The sequence below is a fragment of the Dipteris shenzhenensis genome, chromosome 16 (genome assembly GCF_047967505.1).
Source record: "Dipteris shenzhenensis isolate YYH24624 ecotype China chromosome 16, Dip_SZ_1.0, whole genome shotgun sequence".
NCBI classification, from domain to species: Eukaryota; Viridiplantae; Streptophyta; class Polypodiopsida; order Gleicheniales; family Dipteridaceae; genus Dipteris; species Dipteris shenzhenensis.
In genome coordinates this window covers 6,709,196-6,725,791 of record NC_141611.1, presented here as the reverse complement: position 1 = coordinate 6,725,791, position 16,596 = coordinate 6,709,196, and the positions used below count along the sequence as shown (strand labels likewise).

At 41.5% G+C, this 16,596-nt stretch overlaps 1 protein-coding gene across 1 annotated transcript; it reads right to left on the bottom strand.

Annotated features, from left to right (window-relative positions):
* Positions 1–451: 451 nt before the first annotated feature.
* Positions 452–1,625, bottom strand: LOC147892475 (uncharacterized). The gene is made up of 2 exons (XM_087387404.1): positions 1,400–1,625; positions 452–1,245 (listed from the first exon to the last, which is right to left on the bottom strand). Exons 1-2 carry the CDS (start codon positions 1,623–1,625, stop codon positions 452–454), a joined length of 1,020 nt encoding a protein of 339 aa, XP_087243530.1.
* Positions 1,626–16,596: the final 14,971 nt, after the last annotated feature.

The following is a 16,596-nucleotide window of genomic DNA, read 5'->3' as shown; positions in this document are numbered from 1 at the left end:
CTATATTGAGGGTTCTTTTGAGAGTTTAGGTTTTGATGATTAGGGTTTTCTCTCTCAAGGTTTTTGGATGAGAACTAATGCTAGAACTCAAGACAGAGTCCATTGGCTCTTGATCAGAGACTCATCTAAACTTCAGACAAATGAAAGTGATACATGTGTTCTTCAACAACGTGATCATGTATTATTCGAACTCTTTGATCGCATTTCTCATATGTTGGTAGATTACCTTAATAAGTAAAAGCATAGGTGGTCTTTCCTTCCGGATCATTTTGGGCCAATTAAAGTTGTCCGCAGAGACAGCTTAGAATGGGCACGATTTTGCTACTTTGAAATATAATAATATGATAATGAATGCATGGAAATTTTATGTGGGAGATTATTTTGCATTTGTTTATACAAATGCTAGCTGCAGAATAGATGACATTTTTGAGATCATTAGGGTAATAGATGATCAGCGACGGCACACGATGCCGTTCTCGCCTCGGCTAGTACAGCTCGTGCTGGGCATCAACCCGAAGCCGGAATCCATGTTGTATTCATCCTCAGCAGCAGCACCAGCAGCAAAAGACGGATTGAAGCGAGCCACCTCACAGTCCACTGCAAAGAGGGAGGAGCTCTTGAACTTGTTGTAGCCTCCCATGATGGGCATCGGTACCCCGACTTTCACTCGGCTCTTGTAGTTCGCACCATAAGTCTGGCCCAACACCCCTTCCACTTCCGCCGACAGATCGTAGAAACTGAACTGCAAATCCAAATGCGCGAAGCAATCTTCCTCCGTGATCCCGTATTTGTGCACCTTGCTGTCTTCTTCGCTCACATAGTTCACGTTGATCGACACTCTGAGCAACCCTGTCACTTCCATCTCTACCGCATTCACCTCTTTCGTTCGCACTACCTTGAGTTCGCCGTGTGGGGATCTCCAGCTTGACCCGTTCTCGCTAGCTAGAATGACGGGAATTCCATCGTATGACACCTGCATTTGGTCGATGCTATCATCCCACAACGTCACCTTCTTGGCGTTGATCTTGACTTTGTGCGAACCGTAGAGAATGCCCACTCCCTGCACCCAGGTGAAGTCTCTCATTCGACCCTCAGGACGCTTGCCGATGAAGTGGCCGTTTATGTGCACCTTCTTGTCGGACACCAGGCAGAAGTCTTCGTTGGCTTTTCCGTGGAAGTAAAAATAAACACCGTCTCCTCCTACAAAACGAGGGTCCTCGCATACGGCTCCCCGCTTACGGCAATCTTTTGCATCAACTCAAGGAACAGGCACAGCAGCGCCATGCCAATGGTTAATATCTAGAGAAGCAATCACATCACATGCAGCCAGATGATCTCTAATTGCAGTGAAAGAACGTATTCCGAAACACTACCTTTCGAGGGAAATGCCGGAGCTCACCATTAGGCTCGCACGTAGAACTGCATGCTGTACAGTCGATCTTGCATATCTTCTTTAATGGATTCTGCTCACGCGTTTTCGGACAGTCGGATTTGCAAACAACGGTGCGATACGGTAGTCGACGGCAAAGCGGACAATACTTGCGGTCGAACGCAAGTCCGCCTTCCATTTGCGTGGCGACCATCAAACAAAGGAGAGCTACAGCCAAGAGACGTTGTAGAGCCATTGCCGCAAAACAGGAGCCTTCCTGTTAGAACTTCTAAATGCACGGAGAGAGCTTTGAACGGTGAGCATTTAAACTGCAGTACCGCAGGGAACACGAATATTAAATTAGCATTGGATCCACAATTATCAGTGTGCAGCTTATCCGGCGTCCTCGGCGGGTCAGGGTCAAAATTTGCGTTTAGCGAGTTGCCACCATGTTAAAGTCCGTGTTAACCTAGATATCACTGGCAGGTTCAGCGGATGTTTAAAAGCCTTGCAATGGGCCTTGCACTGGCGGAAACGGTCGCGAAAAGCGCAATGGCGGAAACGGTCGCGAAAAGCGCAATGGCACCGTCTCGTGCTCGTAAAGAGATTGGCTGTAACACCATTTACAAGATGGCTTGTAGGAAGCTTGGATTGCAATGCATCGATGGAGATTCAAACGTTTGTGAAAGGCATTGTAGGCTGAACTGTTGGTGCATCTACGGAGACGTGGGCAACTTGGGCGAGCAAAAGATCGGGAAAAGAACAAAGCTATAACGAGCCGTATATCGGAAGCCATGCTACGGAAATATTAGACAAAGGCAGGCCCTTTATACATATACAACCATGAGCGACCTCTGTCGGCCGCATGAGCAACGTGCGAATACTCTGAATATACTATGAATACCTGATTGAAGTCCCAATAAATGGAAATGCTACAGTGCATGGCTAGTCAGTTTGTTAGTAGCAGCATGCAGCGAAAAGAAATAACCATAACTTTCTTACTTGAAATCGGAATATAGTGATCCACCAGTCAAAATAACCGGCGCATAGGCTTCAAACAAGATGTCGTGGGCTGTTTCCATCAATCATGACCACAGCGCTGATTTGCGATGCATCTTTGATTACTTTTGCATATACTCATAATGATTATAAAAAACGTTTTGTGAATAAGTACTTACGGGATGGGCGTGCCACTTTGTTATGTGCAACCATAAAAAAACGCACTCCCAGGTGTGTTATCTGAACAAGTACTTATGGGATAGGCGTGCCACTTTGTAGGAAAGTCAATGCCACCTATGTTGAGATGCATTCCAAGTATTGTGCCCATTCGATATGATTTGCATTGTCGATCAAGCATTATGTTTTGTTTTTGCCTAAGTGTGATGCACATTCGTAAAAAAACACGCTCCTAGGTGTGTTATCCGATCAAGTTCTTATCTTATGGGCATACCAGTTTGCATGAAACTAAATAAAATCTAAGTTGTGGTGCATGCACAGTATTGTGCCTATGGGATATGATTTGCATGGTCTATTAAGCATTAAACAATGTTTGTGCCTCACTGTCATGCACAATCGTCAAAAAACATGGTCCTAGGTGTGTTATTCGAACAAGTACTTATCGGATGGGGATGCCTCTTTGCACAAAATTCAATACAACCTGGTTTGAGGTGTGTGAAAATTATTGTGCCAATTGGATATGCTCTGCATTGTTGATCAAGCATCAAACACCGTTTTTGCCTTAGCATCATGCATAACTATAAAAAGACACGGTCCTAGATAAGAATATTATTCGAACAAGTACTTACGGGATATAGCGCCACTTTGCATGTAAGTAAATTCCACCTAGTTTGAGGTGCGAGCAAAGTATTATGCACATCGGATATGCTTTGCGTTGTCAATCTAGCATTATACATCGTTTTGCCCCTAGTGTTATGCACATCCGTAAAAAAACATGCTCTTAGGTATGTTATCTGACCATGTACTTATTGGATGGGTGTACCTCTTTGTAAACAAGTAAATACCACCTAGGTTGATGTGAAAGAAAAGTATTGTGTTCATCGGATATGCTTTGCATGGTCGATCAAGCATTAAATACCGTTTTTGCCTTAGTATTAAGCACATTCATAAAAAAACACACTCCTAGGTGTGTTATCCGATCAAGTACTTATCGGATGGACACACCACTTTGCATGTAACTCAATAACACCTAGGTTAAGGCACATGCAAAGTATTGTGCCCATCAAATATGCTTTTCATGGTATATCATGCATTAAACACCATTTGTGCCTTAGTGTCACGCACAATCATTAAAAAACATGCTTTTAGTTGTGTTATCCGAGCAAGTGCTTATTGGATGGGTGTACCACTTTGCATGCAAGTCAATGCCACTGCGTTTGAGGTGCATGAAAAGTATTGTGCCCATCGGATATGCTTTTCATGGTCGAGGGAGCATTAAATACCATTTTTGCCTTAGTGTCATGCACAACCGTTAAAAAACACCGTCCTAGGTGTGTTATTTGAACAAGTGCTTATCGGATAGGGGCATCTCTTTGCACATAAGTTGATACCACCTGGATTGAGGTGCACACAAAGTATTGTGCCCACTAGATGTGCATTATCATTCATGCATTAGACACCATTTTTGTCTTTGTGTTATGCACTACCGTCAAAAAACACGCTCCTAGGTGTTTTATCCGAACAAGTACTTATGGTATGGATGAGTCACTTTGCATGCAACTCAATACCATTGGATAGGTTGAGGCATATGCAAAGTATTTTGACCATCGGATATGATTTGCATAGGCGATCACGCATTATACACCGTTTTTGCCTTACTGTCATGCACAGTATAAAAAAACACGGTCCTAGATGTATTATTTGAACAAGTACTTATGGGATGGGTGTGCCACCTTGCATGTAAGGCAATTTCATCGAGTTGGAGGTGCATGCAAAGTATTGTGTCCATCAGATATGCTTAGCATTATTGATAAAGCATAAAACACCATTTTTTCCTTAGTCTCATGCACAACCATAATAAAACACAGTCCTAGGTGTGTTATTCAAACAAGTACTTATCGGATGGGGGCTCCACTTTACATGCAAGTCAAGTTAAACTAGGTTGAGGTGCATGCAAAGTGTTGTGCCCATCGGATATTCCTTGCATGGTTGATCACACATTATACACCATTTTCCCCCTAGTGTTATGCACATCCATAAAAAAAACATGCTCTTAGGTGTGGTATCTGACCAATGGATGGGTGGGCCTCTTTGCACACAAGTAAATACCTCCTAGGTTGAGGCGCAAGAAAAGTATTGTGCCCAACAGATATGCTTTGCATGGTCGATCAAGGATTAAATACCATTTTTATCTTAGTGTCATGCACATCCATAAAAAAACATGCTCCTAGGTGTGTTATCCGATTAAGTACTTATTAGATGGACATGCCACTTTGCATGCAATTCAATACCACCTAGGTTGTGGTGCATGCACAATATTCTGCCCATCAAATATGATTTGCATGGTCTATTGATCAAGCATAAAGCGTTTTTGCCTTAGTGTCATGCACAACCGTAACAAAACACAGTCCTTGATGTGTTAACTATTCGAAGAAGTACTTATGGGATGAGCGCGCCACTTTGCATGTAAGTAAATTCCATCGATTTGGAGGTGCGTGCAAAGTATTCTGCCCAGTGGATATGCTTTGCATTGTCGATAAAGCATAAAACACCATTTTTGCCTTAGTGTCATGCACAATCATAAAAAAACACAGTCATAGGTGTGTTATTCAAACAAGTACTTATTGGATGGGGAATCCACTTTGCACGCAAGTCAAGTTCAACTAGGTTATGGCGTGTACAAAGTATTGTGCCCATCGGATATGCTTTGCTTGGTCGATCATGCATTATACATGGTTTTGCCCCTAGTGTTATGCGCATCTGTTAAAAAACACGCTCTTAGGTGTGTTATCCAACCAAGTACTTATCGGATGGGTGTGCCTCTTTGCAAACAAGTCAATACCACATAGGTTGAGTCATAGAAAAGTATTGTGCCCATCAGATATGCTTTGCATGGTCGATTGAGCATTGCATTAAATACCATTTTTGCCTTAGTGTGAAGCACATCCATAAAAAAACACGCTCCTAGGTGTGTTATAAGATCAAGTACTTATCGGATAGACAAGCCACTTTGCATGCAAGTCAATAACACCTAGGTTGAGGTGCATGCCAAGTATTGTTCACATTGGATACGCTTTGCATGGTATATCACGCATTGAACACCGTTTGTGCCTCAATGTCATGCCAACCTTTAAAAAACATGCTTTTAGGTGTGTTATCTGACCAAGTGCTTATTGGATAGGTGTACCACTTTGCATGCAATACAATACCACCACTTTGGAGGCGAATGAAAAGTATTGTTTGCATGGTCGAGGGAGCATTAAATATTGTTTTTGCCTCAGTGTCATGCACAACAGTCAAAAAACAAGGTCCTAAGTATGTTATTTGAACAAGTGCTTATCGGATGGGGACACCTCTTTGCACAAAAGTCAATACCACCTAGGTAGAGATGCACGCAAAGTATTGTGTCCATCGAATATGCTTTGCATTATCAATCATAGATTATACATCATTATTGTCCTTATGTTATGTAGCACTATCATCAAAAAACACGCTCCTAGGTGTGTTATCTGAACAAGTACTTATGCTATGGGCACATCACTTTGCATGCAACTTAATACCGCATAGGTTGAGGGATATGCAAGGTATTATGTCCATCGGATATGCTCACTACAAGGCATAGGCCTTTTTCCAACGAAAATACTGACGCTTTTTACATTAATTTTTTTTTTCATGGGCACAAACGTCGCTATAAAAGTCACTAAAAGCGTCAGAAAAGAACCATCGTTAGAAAGCATTGCTATATAGCGACGATGATAAACATCACTATATAGCGACAATGTTAATCGTCACTATATAGCGACACTGGTAAATGTTGCTATATAGGGATGATTAACAGAATTTAAAAAAAAGGATTAGTGGGGCTAAACAGGGCTTGCTATGGCTCTGTTTAGCCCCACTAATCCTTTTTTTTTTTTGGTAATTACAAAACAAAGTTTTTTTATAACAAAATTTTCCTTGCAAAAAGGGTGATACAAAATTGCTCAAATGAAATGATCGAGCAATAAAAGCATATACATGTCGAACATATACAACATTGTTTGTTACAAAATTAACTTTTCGAAAGGGCGATACAAAATTGCTCAAACGAGTGGATATACAAAATGACATACATGGTGAAGAATATGCAATCTGCTACTACTATCACTACTACTACTACTCATCCAAATCGTCCTCATCCTCGTCTTGTTGGCCTGATCCTTGATCCTCCTGAGCTGCTCCTTCTTTCTGATCCTCATCATGTGCATCTGATCCCTGGCCCTGGTGATCGCTTGCCTCCGATGATGGGACGCTTGAGCTTTGACCCTAAGAGTGAACCATATAAATTGAAAATTAGATTGGAACTTAAGAACAAAACAATTTAAAAAGTGAGATTACAAGTAGGAGTAGACATATACCATGCGAGCAGTCACCTTAGCCCAATCGACCATCGCTCCCATTGCCTCTTGCTCAATAAACCACGGCTTTGTTCCTATGCAAAATGCGCGTCGCGTCTCTACATCTCTAGGAAGACTACCCATCGTAGCTTGCTGTGAATCCAATTTATGAGAGTTAGAGTTAGCTAAAGTGCATGTAATATGTAGTAAAACAAATAGAACAATACATTAAATGAGAAGAAGTAGACTTACCATGGTTGCCTCGAATGCCAACCGTCCACCTACACCAAAGTGCGAAGTACCTACGATGTCTAGCCATCTCTTCGGAGCCCTTCTCTGATCCTCAAACAATTCGGGATTGTCCCTATTCTGCTTCTTGAAGAACTTCCAATCAGCTTTGTCTGCCCAGCTAGGTTTAGCCAACCCCTTTGTGATAGAAGTACGCAAGGTTGATCTACGATGCTTCAAGAACAAACCCATGCGCTCTCGCATATAATCCTCATTAAACTCCCAATTTGGCGGGTTAGGGTATTTTTGTTTTAATTCATCGATGACCGCCTGCTTCTTTTGGTCATCTTGATACTGCCAATCGGTAGCAATGCCACTCTTGAAGTGATGGCTCATCAACCGCCTCATGGTGGCCATCACTGCTTTGCCCTTTCTATCTTCTATTATCTCTCCGATAGTTGTGATTTGATAGGAGAGATCCCCTCATGAGTAAGAGGACTGATGGTAGCAGAGTCAGAAGGAGTTGAAGCTGTGTGTGAGCGCTTCCGGAGCAAGGAGTAGTAGTGGGAGTAGGAGAGGGCAAGGAGCCCGACTAATACTGTGTCTCCGGACCAAGTGGAGACCTGTACGAATGTGAGTGTGCTGACTCGTCTACATCTCCCGAGTCAGCACAACATAAGCTGCCCTTCCTACTCTTCCTTCCCTTACGAGAGGCACACGCATGTGATGACCCCTTGATCGAAGGGGCACAAGGGGACGGCTAGGCAGTACGTCCAGTCATCGGTGTAGGGGGGGGAATTGCTAAGGTCCTCTGAGATAGCAGAGAGAAGAATCTCACTGCCTCCTCATCGCTCATCTGCACTACAAACTCGTCCGGACTCCCGACAAAGCCATGCATGGCTAGCAAATGAGTTCCTTGAGGAGTAGTCACAGTGCTACGTAGAAGAGGAGTCGGGGACCAGGGGTAGTCATAGTGCTACATCCGAGAGGAGTCGAACCAGGGGTAGTCCTCGGGGTAGTCACCCTAGAGGAATCAAAGTCCTTTGGAGCATATAGATCGTGAGCTCTCCTCTTGTGAGGCTGTCCATACTCATCGGATGAGTGATGTGATCCCATGTCTAACATAGAGACAAACACGAAAACAAAAAATAAAAAAACAAACATAAGCATAGGCATAGGCATAGGCATAGGCAAAGACGGAGAGAAGAGGAAGAGGAAGAGGAAGAAGAGGAAGAGGAATCTGAAGAAGAGGGAGAGAAGAGGGAAAAGAGAAAGGGGAGGAGAAGAAAAAGAAGAGGGAAAGGAAAGAGGGAGAGAAGAAGAAGAAGAGGGAAAAGAGGAAGTGGACGAGAAGAGGAAGAAGAGGGAAAGGAAAGAGGGAAAGAAGAGGAAGAAGAGGGAGAGAAGAGGAATAAGTGAGAAAGAAGAGAGAAAGAAGAGGAAGAAGAAAAGAGTGAAAAGAGGAGAAGAGGAGGGAAAAGAGGAGCATATGTCTACTTCTCTTATGCTCATGCTTAATGAGCATATGTCTTCTTATCTTATGCCCATGCTTATGCTTATGCATGACCATGAGAACATGAGCATGAAAGAGGGAAAGGAGAGGGGAAAAGAGGAGAAGAGAGAAGAAGAGGGAAAGGAGAAAGAGAAAAAGAGGAGAGAAAAAGAGGAGAAGAGAGAAGAAGAGGGAAAAGAGAGATTGGAAAAGAAAAGAAGAGGAAAAGGGAGAAGAAGGGGGAAAGAAGCATAAGCATGAGCATATATTTCCTTCTCTTATGCTCATGCTTATGCTTATGCATAAGAGGAGTCTCTTATGCATAAGAGGATGCATAAGAGGAGTATACTTCTCTTATGCTCATGCATAAGCATAAGCATAAGCATAAGAGACGGAGAGGGAAAGAAGAGGGAAAAGAGGAAAGAGGGAAAGAGAGAAGAAGAGGGAAAGGAGAAGAGGAAAAAAGAGATTGGAAAAGAGGAAAGAGGGAAAGAGAGAAGAAGAGGGAAAGGAGAAAGAGGAAAAAAAGAGAGAAGAAGAGGGAAAAAGAGAGAATAAGAGGAAAAGGAAAGAGGAAAAAAGAGACATATGCTCATGCTTATGCATGAGCATATGTCTACTTCTCTTATGCTCATGCATAAGCATAAGCATGAGCATATGTCTCCGTCTCTTATGCTTATGCATAAGACTCCTCTTATGCATAAGCATAAGGATGAGCATATGTCTACTTCTCTTATGCTCATGCTTATGCTTATGCATAAGAGGAGTCTTATGCATAAGCATAAGTGACAGAGACATATGCTCATGCTTATGCTTATACATGAGCATAAGAACATGAGCATGAAAGAGGGAAAAGAGGGGGAAAAGAGGAGAAGAGAGAAGAAGAGAGAAAGGAGAAAGTGGAAAAAAAGAGAGAAGAAGAGGAAAAAAGAGAGAAGAAGAGGAAAAGGAAAGAGGAAAGAGAGATTGGAAAAGAGGAAAGAGGGAAAGAGAGAAGAAGAGGGAAAGGAGAAAGAGGAAAAGAGAGACTAGAAAAGAGGAAAGAGGGAAAGCATGAGCATTTGTCTCCTTCTCTTATGCTCATGCTTATGCTTAAGCATAAGCATAAGCATATGCTGATGCTTCTGCTTATGCATGAGCATAAGAGAAGGGGGAAAGAGAGAATAAGAGGGAAAGGAAAGAGGGAAAAGAGGGGGAGAAGAGAGAAGCATATGCTTCTGCTTATGCATGAGCATAAGAGAAGGGGGAAAGAGAGAATAAGAGGGAAAGGAAAGAGGGAAAAGAGGGGGAGAAGAGAGAAGAGAGAAGAGGGAAAGGAAGGAGAGATTAAAAAATAGGAAAGAGGGAGAGAAAGAGAGAAAAAGAGGGAAAGAGAAAAGAGGAAAAAAGCGATATATGCTCATCCTTATGCATGAGCATATGTCTACTTCTCTTATGCTCAAGCATAAGCATAAGCATGAGCATATGTCTCCTTTTCTTATGCTCATGCTTATGTTTATGCATGAGCATAAGAGAAGGGGGAAAGAGAGAAGAAGAGGGAAAGGAAAGAGGGAAAGAAAGAGAGAAGAAGAAAAGCAAAGAGGGAAAAAGAGGAGGAAAGAGATTGAAGGAGAGAAGAAGGAAAGGAGGGAAAGAAAAGGAGAGAAGAGGAAAGAGAGGGGAAGAGAGGGTTCCTATGCCCATCACTGCAGCTAGCGCTTAGGGTGGTAGCTGCAGAACAAAGCAAATAACAAAAATAATAAATGGAAAAAAGAGGAAGCTCTTACCTGAAATAGTACTTCCCACTCGGTGTTGTGGACTGGCCCTACAAAAGAGAGGAAACATACCATTTTTCAAATAAGGTGTTAGAGGAAGGAGGAGATTACAAAAGTAACTTCTTGAAAGGAGGAGATTGAGGAGACAAGGAGAAAGAGAAGGAAGAGGAATACAAAAAAGACTAGAAGAGATGAGTCTTCTTTCTTTCTTGAAATCTCGTTTTTTGTTTAAATCCTTTGAAAACAAGCATGAAAACTAGTTTACAGGTTTAGCAATACAAGGAGAAGCACTCACAAAACTAAAGCTAACAGACAAATAACCTACATTGTTGAAACAAACTCACCTCTTGAAGAACTTCCTTTCAAGAAACCAAAGAGGGAAAAGGGTAGAGAGGGAGTATAAGAGCTAGGAGAAGGGTGAGGAGTGGAGAACAGAGTGGGAGGTTGTCAGAAATAGGTGGGAGGTCGTCGAAAATAGGTGGGAGAAGAGATCGCCTTGGTTACTTGAAAGATTAGAGAGATTGCTAAAGAAAGCACCGTGCGACACGAGTTTCGGATTTTAACCCAGAGCGTCACTATATAGTGAGGCTTTTCCGTCGCTATATAACGATGTTTTTAATTAAAAACATCGCTATATAGCGATGGAACAGAGCAAAAAGTCGCTATATAGCGACGCTTTAAGCCACTTTTTCTTCTAACATGAAGGGAAGCTCAAAGATGCTATTTTATAACTGTTAATACATTTTCTTGCAACTTAAGTTGTGATTTTTAAAGTGTGCAGATGGAAGGGATGAGTGGAAGCTTTTCCAATGATGTGCCAACGCCCGGGAGCATGAAGTGGCTTACGGAGAGGTTATACTGTCATTGCACTCATTGTAAGCGAGAATTATAACATCAACATCGTATTATCATGTACCACTTGCAGATGCATGGGGAGCAGCCCAAACCAGTACCCACCGTTGGTGTTGCACGTGTTGATGGACCATCGGTAAGTCAAAGCTATTTAAGTTTGCAGTCTTATTGGATACCAGGAAATACAAGATCTTATATTTACACGAAATCTTAAAACAGGATGAGGAGGGTGACGAGGGTACGCATATACCTTCACACTTTGAGCAAGACTATAGTCTCCCGGATGATGACGAGGGTATGGTTGACATGATGGATTTCATTTTTAGGGGCACTACATCCCATGTACACGTGATGTTAGAGTCTGAGGTCAAAATGCGAGTGTTGCAATCAACACAATTGTACGAGGGTGCTAGGATGTCTAAACTACATGCTTGTCTCTCAATCTTGAATCTACAAGTAAAGCATGGGTGGTCGGGTACAAGTGTCTCAGCCTTAATGAGGTTAGCTCTTGCATTAATTTGACTTATTATTTGGATATTGTTTGCTTTGAGAATCATCATGTTTGTTTTGAGAATCATCATTTGGGTAGTGTATACTGAATCATCATTGTTCGAAGCCTATGTATGTTTGAATTGTCATAGGTTGCTCCAGAAGATGTTGCCTGCACTAAATACCATGCCCGCATCAAGAGATGAAGTGAAAAAGATGCTAACAACGGTGGGTATGGATTATGATACCATCCATGCTTATCGTAATGATTGTATTCTCTTTCATCGTGAGCATGGAGATTTGGCTAGTTGTCCAAAGTGTGGGGAACAATGATATAGAGATGACTTGCAGAGTGAGTGGATACTGGTAAAGGTCTTGAGACACTTTCCCATCATTCCAAGAATACAACACATGTTCTGATGCAAATCCATAACGGAGTTGATAACATGGCATGCATCTCATCGGTCCACTGATGACACATTAAGGATTCTTGCAGATTGTGCAGCTTGGAAGTACATAGATAATCAGTGGCCGAACTTTGTGAGAGAGCCACACAACTTACATCTTGGGCTCACCATGGATGGCGTGAATCCTTTCGGGTTACGCTCGACATCTTGGTCGAGATGGTCCATAGTCGTGGTGAATTACAATATCCCACCATGGCTAACAATAAAAAACGGACACCTCATGCTTGCACTACTTGTGCTAGGAAAGTACAAGGCAAAAAATATGGACGTGTACATGGAACCTTTGATAGAGGAGTTACAGATATTATAGAGAGGAGTGCAGGTCTTTGATATTTCCAGAGCTCCTAGACATACCAATGGTATTTTGGTCAGGGGTATCTTGATGGACCATGCACGACTACCCAGGATATGGAGAGTGCGCAGGTACGTGGTTGTGTCTTTACATGTATAATGAGGGATTATGCTTTTATGACTCTCTTTTGCACGCATGTCTTATACTAACACATTCATGCATGCATGTAGGACTTGTTACAAGTGGGTACCATGCTTGTCCTGTTTGTGGACCGGCTTTGAAATCGCTTGCACGCTCCTCCAAATATATGAGGAAAAATGTTTATGAAGGTCATGCTCGATACCTTCCGCTCGACCATCTCGCACATGGAGGTCAGCTTGATCCACCACCATCATATTTGAAGGCAAGTTATTGGATTCAAGCTTGGAGGCGAATGGATAGGAACCTCCTCCTGGTATGAAGAGGATATCGATCTTTCACGAGCTTCCTTATTGGGGTCAGTTACAAATCAATCATCTCTTGGATCCCATGCATATCTTCAAGAATGTGGGGGCTACTATTTGGGCACACTTGGTTGATTCCAAAGACTCAAGAGGAGTGGGAGAAGACTTGTGTGCTATGAATAGGATGTCTCATTTGTGGCCTCAAGTGCATGCTTCGGGAAAAGTCGTCCTCCCCAAAGCAACGTGGATCCTCTCTACGAGGGAGGAGGTAGTAGTCAAGGCAGACATTGCCTCTTTTCAAACACCAACAGGGTACATGCATTGCTGGGCTCAAGTCCCATGATTGGCACAAGGTCTTACAGGTATTCTAAGTAGAATTAGTGTACCGATAATCGTGATGCGTTAGCATAATTATGATTATGTTATATTGTTGACATGACTTCTTTGTTGCTTTGATAGTTCATCCTCCCAATAACAATAAAAGGGTTCTTACAAGAAGATGTTAGAAATGCTATATTCAAGATCTATGGTATTGTGAGGTATGCTTACTATCAAATCGCATTGATTGCATTTTCTTCAATTTAAGCTGATTAATCTGTAGACTGATTATGAAAATATCTTACATGGACATGTGAGATAGGTGGATATCTCAAAAAGAAATCTCCATATTGAGCATCGAGAAGGCTAGGGTGGAATCCATCGAAGCCGTATGCTTGCTTGAGAAGCACTTTCCCTCGAGCATTATGACAACTTAAGTCCACTTGCTTGTGCACATAGTTGATGAGGTGGCTATAGCAGGTACTGTTCATAGTCGATGGATGTTTTTTCTCGAGTAGTTTATGAAAACTTTAAAGGGATTTGTAAGACAAAGAGCAAGACCAGAAGCAAGCATGGCAGAGGGATGGCTTGTGCAAGAGTCATTAGTATATATCACAGAGTTTCTTGCATCCACGGATCCCAATATGCCACAAGCTTGGCATAACAAGGATGATGATCGCATCGTTGGCAAGGTTCCCCAAGTAAAAGGGATTGAAAGAAAGATGAGCGGAGCAAATGGAGAAATTCAATAAGTTTTGTATCCTCAATAGCCCTGATATGCAAAAGTGGATTGAGAGATATGAAGTGGCCAAAGTAGAAAGAATAAATACAAGGACGAGATTCAGAGTAATGTATAGGCAATCACAACCATATCCATGGGATCTGGCTCTTCTCCCTACTCACATGTCACTTGATTGGCTATAACTGGCTGTACATAAAGCCGAACGCGATGGAGAGATAATAAACGAGCACGAGTGAGAGTTATCATTTGGATGTATGGTGCATGTAAGTTTCTTACCTCTTGACGTAATTAAGTAATTATTTGTGGCAATATACGCTATAAAATAAATGCATCTTCATTGTTTTAATGATGCTCTTTTACAATACAAAAAGTACAGTGCATTATGGTCATATGGATGACATTTTCATGTGGAATGCATTGATTCAAAGAGAGTCATGTATGATTGTGGAGTCATGGCTAACTTCACACAAGATAGCTGAGCAAGTGCTTCGGATACCAATCTTCTCTCCTCACAGTTGGATTATTGAGGAACCATATGCGACATCTATGAAGCTGATTTTAGACGATTTAGTATTTTGATTCTTAATGTAAAATGGTTTAGAACTATTTACAATGGTCCCCATGTGACAGTGAGAAAAGATAGTAGTGGTTTCTTTGCAATAGACTCCACCAAACATTGGACCGATGAAAGTGATACTTTTGTTCTTCCCCAACACTGTGAACAGATGCATACTAATGATTTAATTAATCGAAGAGTTCGTTTTTTAAGATCCATTGATACATGTACTTGAGCATAATTTCATATATATAATTGATGACATTTGGCACCCATCTTCAATATAGGTGGTTTTTCATCAGGATCATTCTGATCCAAGATGGTGGTACGTGATCCAAGTTGCACCACGAAGTAAGCAAATTTTTGAAGATAGAGATGTGGATATGGAGATGCCACTACCAATGCCAGATCCAATTGATGAATCTAGCGAAGAAGATGTACATCACCATATGAGCCAAGAGGAAGATGCACATAATGACATCACATGAGAGGAAGATGGAGATCATGATATTGAGAAAGAAGACAATGATCATCAAGAATCACCACACTTTATTGAAGAAGATGATTAAATACTTTTAGGTGAACGTACGATGCTAGAGTACGATGATGATATAGAAGATTAACTCGGTATAGAGTTGGAGATAGACTTGTTTGGTGCCTTAGACTTGGCTCAAGATGAAACAGTTGATGTAAATGCTCTTAATTGATTTTTTTCATCTCAAACTTGGACATGAATATATGAGCTTCAAAGGCTTGATGTACATGCTCTCATATTTTAATTCTCTATGAGATCAAACATGTATGAAAATTTAAAAAAAATTTGTCATTGGAAAAAACTAACTTTTAAGGCCTATATGGAAGAAAAACCTCTCTGGAAAACGTCGCTATAAAATAGTATATCAGTGTTGCTATATAGCGACACTTAAAAGTCGCTCTTTAGAAACCTTTATAAAAGTCACTATATAGTGACTTTTGGCAAGCGTCGCTATATAGTGACGCTTTACGAAACCCGCATTTCATACCGATGATTAATGCCATGCGGGTGCTAAGCATTGGTACATAAATGTCGCAATAGGATCCGTGTGTAGTAGTGGCTTTGCATAGGCGATCACTCATTATACATCGTTTTTGCCTTAGTGTCATGCACAACTATAAAAAAACATGGTCCTAGGTTTATTACTTGAACAAGTACTTATGGGATGGGCACACCACTTTGCATGTGAGTCAAATCCACCTATTTCAACGTGTGTGCAAAGTATTGTGCCCATTGGATATGATTTGCATTGTCGATCAAGCATAAAACACCATTCTTGCCTTAGTGTCATGCACAACCATAAGAAAACACGGTCCTAGGAGTGTTATTGAAACAAGTGTTTATCAGATGGGGGCACCACTTTGCACAAAAGTCAATAAAACTTGGTTTGAGTTGAGTTCAAAGCATTGTGCCCATTGGATATGCTTTGCATTGTCAATCAAGCATAAAACACCATTTTTGCCTTAGTGTCATGCATAAATGTAAAAAAACACTGTCCTAGATGTGTTATTTGAATAAGTACTTAAGGTATGAGCGTGCCACTTTTCATGTACTGAGTTTAAGGTGTGCAAAAAAGATTGTGCCCAATGTATATTCTTTGCATTGTCGATAAAGCATAAAACACTGTTTTTGCCTTAGTATCATGCACAACCATAAAGAAACATGGTCGTAGGTGTGTTATTCAAACAAGTAATTATTAGATGAGGTCTCCACTTTGCATGCAAGTCAACTTCAACTAGTTTAAGGTGCATGCAAAGTATTGTGTCCAGGCCATTGGATATGCTTTGCATGGTCAATCATGCATTATACACCGTTTCCCCCTAGTGTTATGCACATCCGTAAAAAAACACGGTCTTAGATGTGTTATACGACCAACGGATGGGTATGCCTCCTTGTAAACAAGTCAATACCACCTAGGTTGAGGTGAAGGAAAAGTATTGTACCCATCGGATATGCTTTGCATGGTTGATTGAGCATTAAATACCATTTTTGCCTTAGCTGTGTCAAG